The sequence below is a fragment of the Heliangelus exortis genome, chromosome 13 (genome assembly GCF_036169615.1).
Source record: "Heliangelus exortis chromosome 13, bHelExo1.hap1, whole genome shotgun sequence".
NCBI classification, from domain to species: Eukaryota; Metazoa; Chordata; class Aves; order Apodiformes; family Trochilidae; genus Heliangelus; species Heliangelus exortis.
In genome coordinates this window covers 11870295-11888624 of record NC_092434.1, presented here as the reverse complement: position 1 = coordinate 11888624, position 18330 = coordinate 11870295, and the positions used below count along the sequence as shown (strand labels likewise).

General features: G+C 47.4%; 1 protein-coding gene and 2 long non-coding RNA genes across 4 annotated transcripts in view; all 3 read left to right on the top strand.

Annotated features, from left to right (window-relative positions):
- LOC139802069 (uncharacterized) overlaps nucleotides 1-1996 on the top strand; it is a 35724-nt gene extending 33728 nt beyond the window's left edge. For both annotated transcript variants that reach the window (XR_011728474.1, XR_011728473.1), the window contains 2 exons: nucleotides 1209-1351; nucleotides 1909-1996. This is a non-coding gene — a long non-coding RNA (uncharacterized lncRNA). The remainder of the gene's footprint in view (nucleotides 1-1208; nucleotides 1352-1908) is intronic.
- A 4251-nt stretch (nucleotides 1997-6247) lies between these two features.
- On the top strand, nucleotides 6248-9771 carry CBLN1 (cerebellin 1 precursor). The gene is made up of 3 exons (XM_071756842.1): nucleotides 6248-6825; nucleotides 7029-7148; nucleotides 8333-9771. The coding sequence occupies exons 1-3, from the start codon at nucleotides 6553-6555 to the stop codon at nucleotides 8528-8530; spliced, it is 591 nt and encodes a 196-aa protein (XP_071612943.1). The 5' UTR covers nucleotides 6248-6552; the 3' UTR covers nucleotides 8531-9771.
- Nucleotides 9772-12000: 2229 nt separating this feature from the next.
- The window catches only part of LOC139802080 (uncharacterized), an 85259-nt gene continuing 78929 nt past the window's right edge, over nucleotides 12001-18330 (top strand). The window contains exons 1-2 of the long non-coding RNA XR_011728481.1: nucleotides 12001-12156; nucleotides 13164-13505. This is a non-coding gene — a long non-coding RNA (uncharacterized lncRNA). The remainder of the gene's footprint in view (nucleotides 12157-13163; nucleotides 13506-18330) is intronic.

The window sequence follows — 18330 nt, the reverse complement described above, 5'->3', positions numbered from 1 at the left end:
GTTAAAAGTTAACACCCTAGTTCTGATAGTCATCATTGTCATGTCAGATTTTGATTTCTGGTGGAAATGGACCCTGGGGTTGCCCTGTAACAGTGTCTGTGCCAGGTACCACATACACCAAATATGTGCAGTGAAAAAGAGGAGATTTAAAATAGGTTTTGTTATCATCCACTATCAGAGCAGTAAAAGGACAAGTCTTAAGGAAATCTCCCAGCTGCTGTAGATTACGAGGACCAAAATTGTTCTGTTCAGCAATAGAATAAATTAGTCTGGATAGAGATAGTAACCCTGTAGTAGTGAAAAATTAAAAATGGAAGAACACAAAAGGATTGCAGTAAGCAGAAAGGAATAGAGATGTCTCCATATGAAGGGCTGGAAAACTCTCATGGTTTGGCATCCATGTGAGACATGAATGAAGTTCCAGCATGTTTTATTTCCCCCTCTGTTTTTCTTTTGCAGTCTATCCACTTCATTTGAAGTGTTTAAACTCCATACAGTTCCTGGTTTAATGCCTGCAAAAGATGTCCAGAAATGCAATACAGTGCTTGGACTTGATTGCATGTGACCACTCACTGCTGTGCGCAAACAAGAAATATGTCCTTACAAAATATTCCATGTGCTTGTTGTACCCCTGCAGCTTTGCTTTCTACCTAGGGGTAGCTGTGTTCTGCATTGCTGTGAAATATCATGTTGCACCACATCCTCACCACTTCGAGAGCAATTTGGGAGAGGGTGCTGTGTTGTATAGTAGGCACAAATCCCAGAGCAGAAATAGCAGAACAGTAAGCAATGAGCATGCAGACTTGGATGTGGGTTTACTGCTGCTGAAAAGAAAAGGACAGACAAAAGAAAGTATGTAGCAGACAGGAGAAAAATGTGTGGAAGGAACACAAAAGGGACAGCTGGTTTATGGACTGCTACTGATGTATTTTCTAACTCTTTGAGACCTTCAGGCATTAGCAATATGGGGAAACAAGACAGATCAAGAAAAAGAATTGGTGTGAAAGGCTGACATGCCTTAGAAGCTTTCATGCATGGTCTTTCATGCAAGTGATCACAATTATTCTAATTTTTCAAGAACATACTAGATTTTTCACAAAAATATTGTCAAATCCATGGCTCTTGTGAAACTCTGTCTTGATATGGCTCATCCCAAGGTTTCTATTTCCTGGTACCTAAAAGTTTGTGTCTACTTGTCTCCTTCCTAGATAGCCTCCCTCCATCATATGCCCATCACCTGGTACCTAATACAGAAATGCTGAAGTACTGCTAATTTTCTTTGAGAAGAGCAGCCACTAGAGGGAAGGATGCACACAAAGAACTCCACTTCAGCACCACTCATGCTTCCTCCGTAAGTAAAAAAAAAAAAAAAAAAAAAAATCAGAATTGTACACAGCATTTGCAAGGTGGCCTGCTTTATCCTTTCAGATAAAATATATTGAATGAGATTTAGTATTGAAGTTTCACTGTACATCCTGAAACACAGCCAAAATTGAGGGCCATTAAAAAAAAAAAGAAAACAAATCTTTAGATAAAGTAAACTGAGGAGACTGGATTACCAGTTCAAACAAAGCTCTTAATTTTGAGTATAAATAGAATGCACAAATACAAGAGTACTATGCTATAAAATAAAGCCAGCCAACCGCCTTTAATAACTCCAAATTATCAGGAGTTTCAGTTAACACTTGGACAGCTCTGGTCTTAATTCTTTTAAGTCTGAAGAGGCATCATGACCACATTCACAATTACAGCAAGCAAACATGCACTTCCAAACCATGCTGTCTTTAGCTGAGTGTTCTCTGTCATCTTGGATTGGGACTTTCCCAGTTACAATATATTTATCTATCTGAATGGTGACTAACTTCCAGTTTGATGTATTTATTTGTAACAATACACTTGTTTTGACAGAAGTCTATGGCAAGAAAAACAAATCAAGCTCCTGACCTTGGCATCATCACTTGGGAAGTTTTTTTACCTGCAAGCAAGCCTGCTAATATCCCATTCAAGTAACCACTTGTATGGTGTCATAAACTGAACCATGGAGATCTAGCTGTAAAGTGGACACCTCTTAAGGTAAGACTAAAATCCTATACTACATATGAACAGTCATAGTTGTATAAATCAGAATGTTTAATAATTGTCTCAAGGATGGTGTTTACAAATATCTTTATCAGTGAGATAATACTCTTTCCCAGTTTTAACGTTGCCCTATGTGATATATAAATGAGAGATTAGAAGTCAAATACAGTATTGCAGACAGGCAATACAAAACAGCAGATGCCATTATCCACATCATCTTTATATACTATTCTTCAAAATGTACAATACCTGTGCAACCCAATACAAGGTAGACAATTTTATATTCATTTACTGCTGCAATCTCCACTTTGGTCAAGATTGTGTAACAGTTTCCTCTTTGACCTTCTGTTTACAACTACCCATATCCATGTGTATGACCTGCACTGGCAGGCATGTGGCACAGCAAGTCCCTCTGGCCTTTCTTATTCTATAGTGTGGAACATTAAAGGTAATTTCTACGGGGTGGCACCTTAAGAGTTCACCTGTTCTTGCTGTGCACTATGTCACTGAACTCAATCTGCTCTTTGAAACACCTTAATTGTTTGCTTTGGAAGCTGAAGTTGACATCAAAAACAAATCACCACAAACACAGACAAACCTCCCTTATAGCAGCAAATCTGACAGTGGTAAGTAGTGCACAATATGGATGAGCAAGAGCTGTTTTGCTCTAAATCTCATTTTCACATATCTTCAGTCTTCATTCAAATTCCCAGCAGATGCTTGGGAAGACAAGTATCTTAATTTTATATGGGCATATATAAATCCCTGAATTGCTTTTTGCTGTTTATACTTCATAAACTGATATAGCAATGACCAAACCGCATTTTCAGAACAGTGAAGAAATGGCATTTCATATAAATTACCCAGTTATGGGCCAGACCTTGTATTTCTTACTCTAGAAGGATTAAATCAAAAGACAAGTAGTTTGTGAAAAGGTGGTTTTATACACAGCTAGCTAAACTCTTGATAAATTATTCTCTCAAATGAAAAATAAAGGTCTCCGGTAGAGTTCTCTACACTTGTTTTCAGATGAGCTTATTCTTGTCCCCCCTTAGAGGCTTTCTTCGTAAGTGGAGCTAAACTTAAATGTCTAGCAAGGCTGAGTTTCTAAGGATGATTTTCCTGAAGCAGGATTAAGGCTCACTGACAGAGTAATGCAGGGCAGGTAATGTTCCTGCTGCTCATGATTTAAGCTGCTTTGTGGCTAAACTATATTTTGAATTCTCCAGATAATGATTCAGTACCTCTGAGCCTTAAACTTGCCTCTGTATGAGATAAAAATAAGATTTTTTTTTTCCTGGAACAAAATAAGCAGCCCTCTGATGATCTGTGCAGGTTAGAAGCCAGTCTGAAGTAGTTCTTCAGAGATTTATGAGTATCATTCCATTATTTTTTTTTTCTTCCAGATTTCTTCCAAGTTGTTTTTTTGTTTTTCCTTTAAGCATGGGTGAAACATTAGGACAGTTCTACAAACTAATAGTCTGTGATCAATCTGTTAAGGTCATGACTAGCTACCATGTAATGGAACAGTTTGCACATTTTCTCCATACACTCAAAAGTATTTCTTAAAAGCAAACATCAAACAAATGAGGAGCTCTGGTTGAGAAATACATTAGTTTTAATCTAATTGCTACAACGTCTATTACAGTTTGTTAATACCTTGACACTTTTCCCACTGTTATCTGAGTGACAATTGCACTGTTGCATCTCAGTGACATTGATTAACAAAGCAGTTTGTAATTAGATGGGGTAATGTAATTTCTGGTTTTCTGTAAACATCTGGATTTGTAAATCTGCACTCCCAGCTTGGGAGCTCTCTGCCACACGACACTAATTATGCCACGTTCTAATATATCAATACCTGTATCTCCTGCTGTGCATCTCTTTTTTGTTTGTAGTACCAGTCAGAGGCTGTTGTCAATATAGAGAAAATCAACATAACTGCCTAGCACTGCATGTGACATTTAATGAAAATGAGGTAATGTCTAATTTGCATGGCTGGTGTTACTTTATTAAAGCCAGGACTAGAGAAGCTGAGTGCTACAGTGTTAGTCAAGTGTGCCAGACTGATAGTCTGTGGCAATGATGGTGTCTGGCACAGGAAACTGCATCTCACTCCTTGTCTGCCTGCCTACCTTCTATGTGAGCAATAGCACCTCTGGTAAAAGTGACAGATTTGTTCATTTTTCCAAGCTCACCTGTTCTTGTTCTTTCTGTTAACTCTGTCCATCAGACACCATGAAATGGTCAAGGTGGGTGGGGAGAAAGGTCCACCCTGACTCCTCTCAGGGTGGTCGCCACAAAAACATGAAAGATAACTTCCAGCTCAGGAGAGAATCCCCTCCTGGATTCAAATTAGTGATCTACAAATAAAAACCTCTGTAGCACAAGTGAATTGACTTCTGTCGTGCACAAGATGTGTCTTAAATAGACATATAGGTATCTTTAAAAATAAGAAGCCATATATGTTGGAAGATGACACAGTGAAACACTCAAACATTTTAAAAGGGCAGAACTGTCCTCCTTCATTTTCCATTTCCCTGTGTCTCTTCACCAGTATTGACAAAGATCCCAAAGATTCATTTTTGCTGATTTGAATTTGCCTTATCAGTAGCCTCTAGAAATATTTAGAAATATAAATTTTGTTTTTGAAAAAGTTTCTGATTCTAACTTTGAATTAAATTAAGAAGATCAGCAGTAATAATACATTGTAAATCACAAGCTTACGACTTGGAGTAAAACATAACACACCTTCCAGTGGGTTGTGGCTCCATCCACTCAGTTTTATCTTATTTACTACTTCTCAGGAGAGTTTGCGTTTCTATTTTAATATCTCTCCAACTCCTTTCTGTCTACTTTCCTTTGACTGTATTAATTTTGGTATTACACTGGTTTTCAGACTTTCACTGCTGAACAGCAGAGTATTTTGATCCTCCCAAAAGGTATGATGCCATTGGTTCTAACTGTATCCCATCCCCTCAGAGCCAGCCAGTACCAACCCACAAACAAACTCGGGTACTTCACAGACTTCTGTCTTAGCAACTTTACACACATGCAGTTAACTTAGTGGGGCAGTAATATGAATGAAGTTTTATTTGTAACAGTTTTCAGAGAGAAAGAAATTTGCCAAGGAAAATCTTGTTAATCACACAATCACAACAACAACACAGCAAGATAAATTAAAGCCTTTACCAAAATTCTTAATGATATTCACTGGAGCCCTGTTTTGGGTGGTATTCAATTTCCCAGAGAAGATGCTACAAATCCGTGTAACTTTTTATCTCGCATAGAAGCTTAACTTTGCAAACAGATCTGCCGGTTAGGAAGTTCTTTTGTTCCAGTGGTTTGTTTCTAATGGTTCATCAGTAAATCTCTTCTCCTGGAATCCCAGGTTATGATTTTTTGACAGCACGTCCAGAATGAACACTGGTCAAATGTCCACCAAGACAAAGCACTCTTTGCACTTTAGGAAATAACAACGACCCTAAAAGCGCGCTCCGGGCTGGAGCCGTCCGGGAGCGGGGCAGGCACCCAGGGTGTGCTTTTCCCTAAGAGCTGGGTGCTCTGACGGCCAGGGAAGTCTCTACGTGCTTTTTAAAGTCCCTTGCTGGGGAAGCCTTGCCGGAGGCACCGCGTTTAGTTTCTCCCCGGGACGTGAACGAGGCGCGCCTGAAGGAGACGGCGGAGATCGGACACTCCGGGCAGGGACACCCTGTGCTCCCCATCCCTTGGTGCGGGGGGGCGGCTCCGTCCCCGCCTCAGAGCCCGCCGGTGATGCCATCTCTGCTGGGAGGCGGCAGCCCTCCGCTCCCCGCGCAGCATCCCTTTTCCTTCAGCCCGGAGGCGCGTCCAGGCTCTGCCCGACACCTCACTCCTCGCCGAGGTCCCGCGGGCTCCTCCGCTCAGCGGGGACTCTCCTGCCCCGCGCACCCCCACGCCGCTCCCCGGAGCTCCTACCTGGCGCGGTACGGTACGGTGCGGTGCGGTGCGGTGCTGCGCGGTGCTGTGCGGAGAGGAGCGGGCGGCTGCTCGGCACCTGCTCCCGCGCCGCCTAACAACCGCCGCGGCGTCAGGTGTCAGGGACGGACTGCGCGGCCATTGGCGGCGGCGGGGCGCGGCGGCCGCCGGTTGGGCCGGGAGCGGCGGGGGCGGGTGCGGGGCGCTGACGCCAGCGCGGGGCCGGTGGGGAGGCGGGGCCGCGCCTCGCGCCGTCTTTGTGCTCGCCGGCAGCCCCGGCAGCGCCGCCGCCTCCTGTCGCCTCCCTCAGCCCTGCGCGGCGGGCGGCTCCGCACCGCTCCGCACCGCACCGCGCTATGTGTGCCGGCGCTCCCGTGCCTCCGCGCGGCCGCTTCCCACCCGGCGGGGTGCTCTCAGCCCCGCTCTGAGAACGCAGCGGGGCAGGGAGAGAGCGGAGCGGAGCGGAGCCTGGACGTGCCCGCTCAGCGCGGAGCGGAGCAAAGGGAGCGCGGCGCCATGCGGAGCCTGGGGCTGAGGCTGAGGCTGGGGTTGTTGCTGTTGCTGGGCGCGGCGTGGCTGGCGTGCGGGCAGAACGAGACGGAGCCTATCGTGCTGGAGGGGAAGTGCCTCGTGGTGTGCGACTCCAACCCCACCTCCGACCCCACCGGCACGGCGCTCGGCATCTCCGTGCGCTCCGGTAGCGCCAAGGTCGCCTTCTCCGCCATCCGCAGCACGAACCACGAGCCCTCCGAGATGAGCAACCGCACCATGATCATCTACTTCGACCAGGTAGGACGGGCGCGGCGGGGCTCCGGGCGCGCCGCCGAGGGAGAAGTTGCCGGGAAGGTGGTGGGGCCGGGCCGGGGACGCACCGCCCCGTGGGGCCCTGCCCGCGGGAGGGGGGGGGCACTAGGGGCCGGGGGCAGCCGCGGGGCAAGGGGGCTGGGCGGCGGTCGCTCCGCCGAGGTGCTGACGGTGCCCTTCCCTTCCAGGTACTAGTGAATATCGGCAGCAACTTCGACTCGGAGCGGAGCACTTTTATCTCGCCCAGGAAAGGGATTTACAGTTTTAATTTTCACGTGGTGAAAGTGTACAACAGGCAAACCATCCAGGTCAGCCCCAGTCGCCGTCGCCTCGCTCTGCGGGCACCGCGGGAGGGAGCGGACCGGGTCCGTGGGCCGGCGGGGACGGGACCAGGGCCGACGGGGCAGAGGCGTGCCCCTGAGCCGATACTCGGAGCGCAGACCTCCCGGCCCTTCTCGGCTCGAGGGGACGGTGCTCAAAGGGCTGCCTCACTAGGCCTCCGCCCGGCCCCTGCCCGCTGGAGCTGCCCCGAGGCGGCAGGTCCTACCCCTGCGGCCACCTGCCATCCCCTTCCAGCCTGAACGGGTCCCCGGGCTGCCCAGAGCTGGAGAGTACCGTGGGGAGCATTCCTGTACAGAGTCCGTGGGAACGACAGCCCCCGGTGGGCTCTGCACCCACTGCCGGGTGGCAGAAGGTATCATAGGGATTTGGGATGCAGGGAGGCTCCCGTGGCATTGATGTGATAGGGAATATAGCTGTCTGTGTGTGTGTGCAGCCATGCTATGCACACACCTCTTATGGATCAAAGCATAAGCACCTCAAGGTGGGGATAATAAATTACCAGCCTTAAGCCAGGTAGCATAACCTAGACAGGAAATCTGTCTGTGTAGTGATGCACATTGCAAAGGTGAATGTACAGCTATACAGCACTGTTCTGGTGTAAGCAGCTTTCCACATCTAGATTGGGCAGGTAATGTGTTATTAATGTGGGGTATGCAGTCCAGGGATCATTAACGCAAGCAGAGCAGAGCATATTAACTGTGTTGTGGCATGTTGTCCTTGCTGCCTAACAAAGGAAAACTACCTCTTGAATATACTTCAAAGACTCCGACTCTGGTGGCTGTGGATCTGCTCCTTGCTGTCTCTGAGGTTTCGCATAAAGCCATCTTTCAATAAGTACAAGCAGACCTCTTTTCATAGCCTGAAAACACAGGCAACCTATTGAAATTCTTCAGAATAGGATCAATGTCCTGTTTTATATGCACTGGGTGTTTTGATGTGGTTGTTGGTCTAGAACTGCGGTGAAAGCCTTCTTCCTTTAGAGTACATACCTTAGGTGGGTGCAGATTGATATTTCATTTTTATGGGGCTGGAGTTTTAGCTGCCAAAAGAGGCCCTTCTCTAACTAAGCATTTCGCCTGCTAGGCAAGCCCCAGCGGTGTCGTTGTCTGACTTTAATTGACAGAGGGCTTTGTTTTATCTTGCTCTTTAGGTGAGTTTGATGCTAAATGGGTGGCCAGTGATTTCTGCCTTTGCAGGGGACCAAGATGTGACCCGAGAAGCTGCTAGCAATGGAGTCCTGATTCAGATGGAGAAAGGAGACAGAGCTTATCTAAAACTGGAGAGAGGAAACTTGATGGGAGGCTGGAAGTATTCAACATTCTCTGGATTTCTAGTGTTCCCACTTTAAATAACTTCTCATCCAAGAAAAGGAAGAGACAAGTCAGAATCTCATATGAATTCTCAAGTCATAGCTGAGTTTAAAGAGTGGTGGACAGCACACTTTTTACATTCAAACATTAAAGAAGCTAAAACCTGCTTAGATTTGTGTACATCTGCTTTGAAGAATTACTACTTATTTTTGTTGTGTTGCAGCCAGCAGGTGGGAGACACTAAAATTGATCAAACCCCCATTTATATTTTTCTCTCTCCTCCCACAAAATTAGTTCCCATTTCTGTGTCACTGGCATAATCTACCATCGTTCTCCCATGATTTCTGCCTCACACAAGTAGACTTTAGATATTTTCGTTGTTCTTTACTGCACATTTTGTGGTTTTGTTTTTAAAACATCTTAGTCTTGACTCTTTCCCTGAGTTTAACTTTTAAGAAAAAAAAAAAAAGTATTTTTGAATACATGGATGCCATGATGGAAAGGAAAATGCAATTCTTGCTGTGTACTCACTGGCAAAAGGAAAAATTTCTACATAAAGAACTGTTCACAGCCAGGCTGACTAGAGTATTTAAATATTTCTATGTAATACTGAGTGATTGTGAAATTTAAGGCTGCTAAATGTTTTGATGCTTGTTTTGCTCTTGTAAAATGTGGCCCAACTAAATGCCAGGAAGTCTACTGACCTTTTACTATTACTCTGTAATATATGTGTGAATATCGAAAATTAATTTTTGCTTTAATTCAATAAAGTTTAAATGGGACTTTTATTTTTCTGAACAAGAAAAAAGGTTTCTCAGTGCAGGTAGGCGGGGGGAGGAGGGCCGGCGCGGTCCCAGGGCTGCAGTGAGTGCCAGGAGGATGCCCGGGGCTCGGCCAAGGCTGCCGCACCCTGCGCAACCCCGGCCCGTCCGCTGCAACCTGCGGGAGACCCTTCTGCTCGGCGCGTGTGATACCGGCAGCCCAAATGGACCCGTCGCTAAGAGGTTTCCCGCCGACTCATATCCACCTATTTATAGCATTTGTCTGTATTATATTCCGTAAACCAGATCGCATTTTATACGGCCGTCTAAAAATACCTGACAATGTATACTTCGATGCTAGTATTATTTATTTGCTAGTATTATTTTGTTTACAGTCTTTTAAAGATGTAAATGCTATAATTTTGCAGTACTCAAAGAGATTACTACTTTTATTAAAAGGTGCGTACGAGGATTTCGATTGTATCTAAACTTTAATGTGAAATAAACCATGAAACGACCCCCTGGGCTGTGTGCGTGGCACGGCGGCGACCGGTGCGGAGCTGCTCTGCACCCCGGCTGCGGCACCCACGGAGCCGCACGAATCCCGAGAAGGAATTTCCATAGCTCCGAGGGGGGATTCGTAAGAGCAAAATAAGCAACGCTTCTCGCTTTATTCACAGGTTCTGTCCTGGAAACAGACCCGCGGGCGGTGGGGACGCCTGACTGCCGCGGCCTTTGCGCGGCCCTACCGCACTGCTCCGCGCCGCTCCGCAGAGGGGCGGCCTGCGGAAAGCCGGGCCGAGCCGGGCTTTGCCGGAGTCAGCAATAGCCGCGGTCCTTCACTTCCAAATGAAACACATCAGTTGCGTGTCAGCACCTGCTCCTCTGTCACCGAGGGGTGCGGGGCCAAAACGCCCTTTGCCCTCACGGTTCCCGACTGGCGCATGTCGCGATTCGTGCCCCGCAGCTGAGAGGAAGGCTCGGGCCGGCCCCCCGCAGTCCCCGGGAGCAGCTCGCCCAGAGCTTCGGCACCTGCAGCCGCTGGCCTGGAGCCGTACAAGGAAACGATTGGGACTGATGAAGAAGAGTTAATAGCGGAAGGCAGTCGGGTTATTTTCACTTCAAGTTGTAACCTGTCCAAGACAACCCTCGTATCGGATTCAGGCTGCACGCTCTTCTCAATATGAGACAGTTACTATCGCCTGAAGCCTTCAACCGCTCCAGCGCCGCGCTCCCCGTCTATCATTCCGCCTAGGCCCAGCCCGGCGCCTCCCGTCCGCCCGGCAGCCCCGCGGCCCGCCCCGAGCAGCGCGGTGCCCTCCGCCGCCGCACCCGCCCGGGAGCGCCCACCGACAGGTACGGGCAGGGCGAGCGAAGCCGCTTCAGATTCCCGTGACCGCGGCGAAGCGGCAAGGTGAGGGGGGAAAAATTAAAAAGAAAAAAAAAAAAAAAAAAAGGTGGGGATGGGGGGGAATAGCAAATACCGGGTTGCAAGAGAACGGGCGGTGTGGCCTTGAGATTGACCCGCCCAGGGAGACCGGCTGCGGCTCAGCAGGCCCGGCAAGCGCCGCAGGTGCGGGGGCTGATTATGCTGATGCTTGTCTTTTTATATATTTTTTTTCCCCGCTCCCTTAACGCGAAGCAAATAAACTCGCCACCTTCCGCTGAAAGTTTTCCCTTGGTTGTGAGAGTCTCATTAATATTGTGCAGCTGGAAATTATATTACCCGCAATCGCAGCAAATCACTGCTCTGCGGCTATTACAAAACGCCGCCGTGGCTGCTTAGAAAAGCCCTGTTCGTTCCACGCCCGCGCTGCGAGCCCCTCAGCTCACCAGCGCGTGTTAGCCTGGGGTAAGCCCTGCGTGGGCAGCGCTTCCCACTGGCGCACCGCGGCGGGGCCGTCGGAGGCCCCGGAGGAGGGGAGACCACCGCAGCATCATCGCTTTGGAGGTAAAGCCGCCGCCGCCGCACCGAAGCTCCTGTCGTGCTCAGCCACCCTGCCGGGCTGGCTAGCCCTTGGCGGCGCCCCGAGGGGCGGCGCGGCCGCGGAGACGGTTCTTGCTCCCATCCCGGCTCCCCAGAGGGGCGGAAGGGCCCCGCTCTCTCCCCGCCCCCACTCCGCCGGGAGGTTCCCCAGACGTGGTATCTGGAAGAGAAGGCGTGGGGGGGGGGTATGTGCGACCAGTAGGGCGGGGGGGGAGGGTGAGAAGTGCCACCGGGTGATTTACTGCGGCAGATGGGCTGTGTTTGAAAATAATAATAATAATTTTAAAAATTACTTTCCGTTATCCCCGTCTCTCGCGGCGGACAGAGGAGGGAGCGGCCCTGAAAGAGGAAGGCCGCAACGAAGCCACCGGATCTGTCGGGAGGGAGCAGCGGGCAGCAGCAGCGGAGCCGTTAAGGCGGTGCCTTGGCACGGTACGGCACGACCCTGCTCCCGCCGTCGGCACCCGGCGGCGAGGGAGAGTGCCGGAGCCAGCTGTGCCTCGGCGAGGCCGGCTGGCCCGCAGGACAGTCCTGGGCCGCCCGGTCGCACCTGAACGTGCAGCCGTCTCCCCGCGTAGTCGTTGCTTTCGCCGCGTGTTTGAGGCGGGGAAACGTGAACCGAGCGTTCCGCTCTAGCGGGCGCCTGGCACGGCAGAGCTCGGGGCTCCCCGCGTGGTCCTCGGGCTGCCGACCCCTGGCGCGAGGCTCGGACCTGCGCGAGCGCGCGAGGCGACGCCATTTTCCTCAGGGCGCGACGCCATTTTCCTCAGGGCGCGACGCCATTTTCCTCAGGGCGCGACGCCCGGTCTGGCGTCCCGCAGCACCGCGGCCGTTTTCCAGGCGGAGAACCGGCTCCCAAGGGAGGTCAGGACGACAGAAAACGGCCCCGGGTGCAGCAGCTGACCGCGCGGTGCGGGTAAGTGCATTAGAACCGGCTCTGCCTGTCCGCTCTCGGACGGACTTGACTGTTGATGCTGCCCCTTGCCCTCAGGCCTCGAACGCCTCCGCTACTTAAAATGGCGCCGTCGCCTCCTGCCGGGCTGTCAGGCTGGGTCTGGGCGCTTTCTTCCGGGCTGCGTGAACGAAGGGGAGGCCGATGGACACGTAGGGTAGCACGGCAGCTGAGGGGCCGGTGGGGCTGCAGCCTGCCTTGGTTTTGCATGGTGGTCTCGCCGCGACTAAGGAGCAAAGGGCAGGAACCGGTAACAGCTGGGGCACGTGCATGATCAGCCTGCGGGCCGGGGGCGGCATTACTCGCCCCTGCTGCCGGGCTCCGGCCTCCCCGCTCCTGCCAAGTGCCCTTTGCTCCCCGCCGCCCCTCAGGGGATCGATCCCTCGCGTGGAGTCCGCGTCTTCTCAGGGCTGCCATGGCCTTTTACCCAGCCCCGCAGTACTTGGTGCTGCCGAGCCTGCTCCCGGGCATGTGTCCGTGCTTCCCCACACACCGGAGCAGCTACTTCCCTTTACTCGGCTTTAATGTGTTTTTCAGTTGATGTAAGTAATGTCTGATTGAATTTGTTGCTGATTAGCGTTGAGCATCAGTTTACACAACAAGAAATTATGTTTCATTCAGTTCATTAGCATGACTACTGTTTGGTTTATGAGCGTATCACTAATGGTAATGACCAGAGTTGATTGATTTCTAATGTGAATATAATTACACAATGTAGGGGAATTAAGGGAAAAAATCCCCATTTTTAATTGTTGGGTTTTAAGGGGGGTGTGTGGGGGCGAGGGGGTGGAAAGGGAGAAACAAACCAACTCGTTTCTGCACAAATGCTGCAAATGTAAAGATTAATTACTCCAGTAGGAGACTGAGTTTTGTCCAAGAGAAGAGAAAATAAAATGCAGTTAACTCTGGGAATAGTTAATGCGTACTCCATATTGCAAAACATAATTTCCCCTCTTTTACCTCACCCCCAGGTAAAGCTTGAAGTCAGATAAGTTCGTTTGGAAGAGGCCGTTCCCGAGGAGCCAGCAGACGCAGGGCTTCATGCATGGCCGGGCAGCAGGCGCCTTCCAGCCCCGCCAGCGGCTGCGTGGCGGCAGCTTGGCTCGAAGGCAGAGCCGCTGCCGAGCGAAGAGCTGCGCTTTCCTCCGAGGTTAGCGAGAGCAGCCCGCTCAGCTGCAGGATCTTGGACGGCAGCGGCAATGCCGCCCCTGGCTGGCAGCGCCTTACCCGCCCTGGTGTTTTCTGGGAGGGGGAGATGGAGAGCAGCGAGTGCTGGAGAGCCCTGGCCAGAGCAGGGTGAAGGGCTGCAACAGGTAAGGGAAACAGAGCCAAGCACCAGGTTGGACTTTAGTGTCAGGAAGGGAGGAGACAGTACTGTGAGGAGTAGGGGAGAGCAAGTTGAAGGCAGCTTGTGAACCTCACCTTAGTGTCCCTGACCTTTCCTTTAAACGGAGAGGTAGTCTGGCAGGGGAGTGATCAGAACATTTTGCTGGAGACGCATCCAGTGGCATGTTACAGGGGGAGAAAGGAGATTGTGGTAACCCCTGCAGTGCAAAAATCCTGGGGGCTGGGAGCTTGCAGAACTGGTTTCTTTCCTCCCCTCGGGCAGGGCCAGGGTAGGAGGTATAGCATACTCAGCCAGCTAAGAGTTGTTAAAAGGTCTCTCGTTGCTTACTCAGAAAGAAAAGAGGCCATGTGTTTTTGAGGAGAGTAAAACTATGTGCCTTCTTGTGGGAGAAGAGGGCTTTGGCAAGGCTAGCAGTAATCAGTCCTTGTGTCTTGTGCATTGTTCCTCTCTGTGCTCCCAATGCTTGCTGGAAACCCAGAGTGAATTTGAGGCTGTGTTACCTTGCACTATGGATATCTGAATTGGGTGCATTTCTCCTCACCCCCCGCTAGCACCTCCAGGCTTCCTAGGCCTCTGCTGAGTCAATAACAGTGTTGATCCCAGTGTAAACAGCTGTGAAAATCGAGGTGCAGAGCTTTCTCCCTCTCCCCTGTGGCAACAAGCGAGAGAGATGATGCCATCTGGTCTTCTGCAGCTTTATACCTACGTTGGTGGGGAGACGTAACAAGCTATTTAATATTTCACCGGTTGCGTTTAGATTCTTAAAGTAATGGGTTCCTGAAATGAAACAGCTGCTTTTCTGAGCTCAGGACATGTCTGAGATCCTGAAGAGCCTTCTTTGGGTAATTGTCCTTCAGGAGGGAGTTATGGAGCTGTTGGAAAATGGTTCAGGCATTGCACAGGCATCTAGACTTGCAAAGAGATTCCCAAAGATCTCCTACCTCTTATGCCTAGATCAGTAGCAGAAATGCTTTCAGTGCTATGAGTTGTCCTTGCAGAATGCTGCCCCTAGCACTCTTGTTATTAATGACCTTTTAATTTTAATTCTAATGCAGTGTAGCAAGTCAGACACACTTTGATTTTGCTTTCATACCATCTCTTGTGTGCCTCCCTGTTGTATTTTGGAGAGTAATTCTAGTTGGGGGAGACTGTAAAATTCTGATAAGCTATCAGAAGAGAGAAGACCTGAGGAAGAGATGTTGGAAGAATTTGAGCAAAATGAAGACAGAATATGTGAATTATTTATCATTTGAATTAGTAATTTGTTTTGTACAGTGTGTTAGAAGAAGTATCAATACATCAGTTAGTTGTATCTCCAATTAGAAATGTTGAATTTCTTGCCAGAAACATCCAGCAATAGTGCTGGCTTAATTTTTTTTGTCTATACCATACTCATTCAAGCACTAGAGGATTACAGGAGGACTCCTGCTTTGTTTAAAGTTGTTATCCAGCTTGTAGTGGACATTTCTACTTCATTGTTGCACTTAATGCTAATAAATTTTAATATGCTTTTGATGTTTTGGGCAATAGGCCCATCTTTCTTGAGCTGCTTCTATATAACTATGTTTCACAACTTTGTTAGTAGTAAGATAAATACAGTAGTGAAAACAGAATCCCGAGCATTTTCTCCAAATGAAAATCACATGCCACTAGTTGTATGGTATTGTTTTTGCTATTGCTATCACCAAAAGAGGTCTATATTTCTTTCCCTGTTGTCAAATAAAAATGTTGTCTTAAAAAAAAGTATGAACATGTCATATTGCTCACTTGAACAGTTATTTCCTTCAAAATTTCATGTAAAACACTGCAGGATATTGGTCAGAATGCCTGATCTGATGTGATAAATAGATGCTGATGTGATAAATAGAATGTCCATCAAAAGAATGGAGAAGCATTTTGTTCTTTCCCATGTGTGTGGTACTATTCCTGATTTTGTAAGTGTTAAAATGAGGTCTATAGGACTTGAAATTTCATGGGTCAGTTCTCCTTCCTACTTTGGTTCTCCCCAAGTTCTTGCAAATATGTTGAGTTGTGCTTAAAAATTATTGACTGATGTGACTCCGTAACTGTCTTCTGAACATTTTTATAATTTCTTCACCTTGTTTTGTATTACTGAGCTGTCAACAGAGCTGAATTCTGTCTGTTGAGGTGTGGGGAAAGAAGCTTCTTTTGTCTCTCTTTGTAATCTGGTTTTACTGTTCCTTTGCTGTCTCATTTCTGAGCTATTAATCTTGCTATTTTAGTCTTCGAAGAGCCTTTCCAAAGGCTTGATTGTTCTTGCAACCCAGAGGATTGCAGCCTCTAGTTTTGAAACGCCTCTTTTGAAATTGCAGGAACAGTTCTATCCAGAATAGTGAGATGAGGCTCAGCAGTTATTATGCACATAGCAGAAATAATAATTTAGGTAGCTGTGCTGCTTGTCGGGTGGCCAGCCTCTAGCAGTGATGTATTGAGCCAGAGATACTCACTCAGTTTCCTGCAGTATTCCCAGGTCCCTATTGTGGCTTGATTAAGCTAACTGAGAGCCCTGCTAGTAACTCACCACTGTTAATATACAGAAACTTACCAGCTTTGCATTTAGCTTATTGCATACATAAAAAAATTGCACAGCTCTAACCAAGCTCAGAATTAGATTGCTTTCCCAGGCTGAGCTAAGACATCACTGAGACTTGAAGCACAGGTTTAACATAACATTCTGACCTGTGAAAGTCATTTATTTTCCTGATATGTGTAGCGGAAAGACTTCATTGACTAGAAAGGGCTTTGGAACAGATACATTGAGAAAAAAGTATCTCCTCTATAATGGGAAGAGGAGAATCTTTCATTAAAGTAGAGGTACCAGGGCTCAGTTTTCAAGATAGGGCTTTAAATTTCATTGGGTCATTGAAGGAGATTTTTCAGCTAACATAAATTTGCATAGCTGTGTTGCAGTGCAAATTCTTGCAACTTTTTTTGCCTGTGGGATCTTAGAGCAGAAGCCAGGAAACAATGTTGTTATAGAAATACATCCCAGCCCTATTACCTCAGTTGTTGCAAGCAGTGGATACACTTGCACAAGACGGGACTATTTGGATAACTAGAACTTCGCAAGTAAGACATCCATGCAATTTTGGTTTTACTTTTGTTTCCATGTATCCTGTGGCCTTATAACACAACTAAGTTCTTTTGGCTGTGTTTTCAGGATGTAAAACTTTTGGATAACTGTGGAGGCATTTAAAAGTTCCAGTGGCAAACTTATGGTAGAAGGATGCAGTCATCCAAAAACTGAGATGCCTAGGATATTCTTTTGAAAATAGATACAGTGTCCCAGGATCAAAACTGTCCAGTGTTATCTTTTGGTGCTCACATTAAGTTCCATCAGTCTAGAGTTTTGAGTATATAATCTGTTCTAATCCTATGACAACCTTTTTCTGCTTAAAGTATTTTTGTTCAAGACACAGAGAAATAAGTAAAACAATTAAAAGATAACATAACGAGTAAATTATTTGTCTGAATTTGTTTGGATAACCTGTTACTATTTTGTCTTAGAATGGTAGATGGTTTTATACAGAATCTGTGTCCCCTCTGTCTACCCACAGTCTTTTAGATGGCAGTGAAGACTAGAATTGTTGTTGTGTGTAGTTAAAATGGTCTGAAGCTGTTTTAAGACACAGAAGTGAATTGCATGCAAAAACATGGAGAATGCAATATCAGGGACAGAAATACAATGCTTGTTTCTGACACATTTTGTGTCTTTTTATGGCTGAGGTGGTCCCTGTATGAGGTAGTATTGGCTCCTCTGAAACCAAACTGATACTCAGGTTCTCTAGGCTGACTAGGCAGTACCCACAGGTTTGGTCATGACTGCTTTTTTTGCCAATATAAGTGGTAATGCATCCTGATCCTTTTGGCAACACGTTATCTGCTGGTAAGATAAGTCCTGTGTAACCACAAATCAAGTGCAGAATAGTAATTTTAGTTTAATGCTTAAGCATGTGCATAATGTTTTCTTTATTGTAATGTGTTTGAGCAAAGCTGAGAGATGTTGCAAATACAACATTGGGGTGTTGTTTCTATATTGTTATAATTAGAAGCTATGTGATTAGTGCTGTTGATGTTGGCATGCTCCAAAGAAGGGGGCCCTCTTTATTCAGGTTGGCTTCAAATGTATTCTCTTAATTTGAAGTTGTGTGAATAGATTTTATATTTTCTGAATGTATCTGTCACATTCTGCCTTAATGGTGACAGCATATCATACTACACTGTGTTTCTGTCTTCCTGTATCTACACTGGTGTCTAATGAATTCTTCCTTATAAAGCCTGCTGTACATAGTGCAGCAGAGTGAGCTCCTGTCTGTCTTAGTTGTTTTTCACTAAGCCCAGACAGGAAGTATTTGTGCAAGCCTGAAGCAAAGGGACTGTTGCACAGTAAGAAGCACTAAGCTCTGTAGACCAAGCAACTTAAGGTATGGCCACTCATGACCACTTGTAGGATTATTTTAGTCCTTTACCATAGGAGTTTGTCTTTGCCTACCACATTGGTAATGTGCTGTAGAAGCACAATCCTTTGTATCTTGAGACATTTCTTGTACGTTCCTCCTAGTGCAGTTGCTCATCTGCTGAATTTCCTCTAAGTCATGTAGCTTTTCAGTTTTAACTGGTTAGTTAGCTTCTCATAAAACCTAATACTTCAGCCTTGCCAATCAGGAGGAGATCCTTTTTACTGTGTTAACTCAATTTGTGCCCTCCTTTGCGTATGTATTTCTCTCATCTGTGAGATTAACTTAAAATAATTTTCCTTTTGTAGCTTT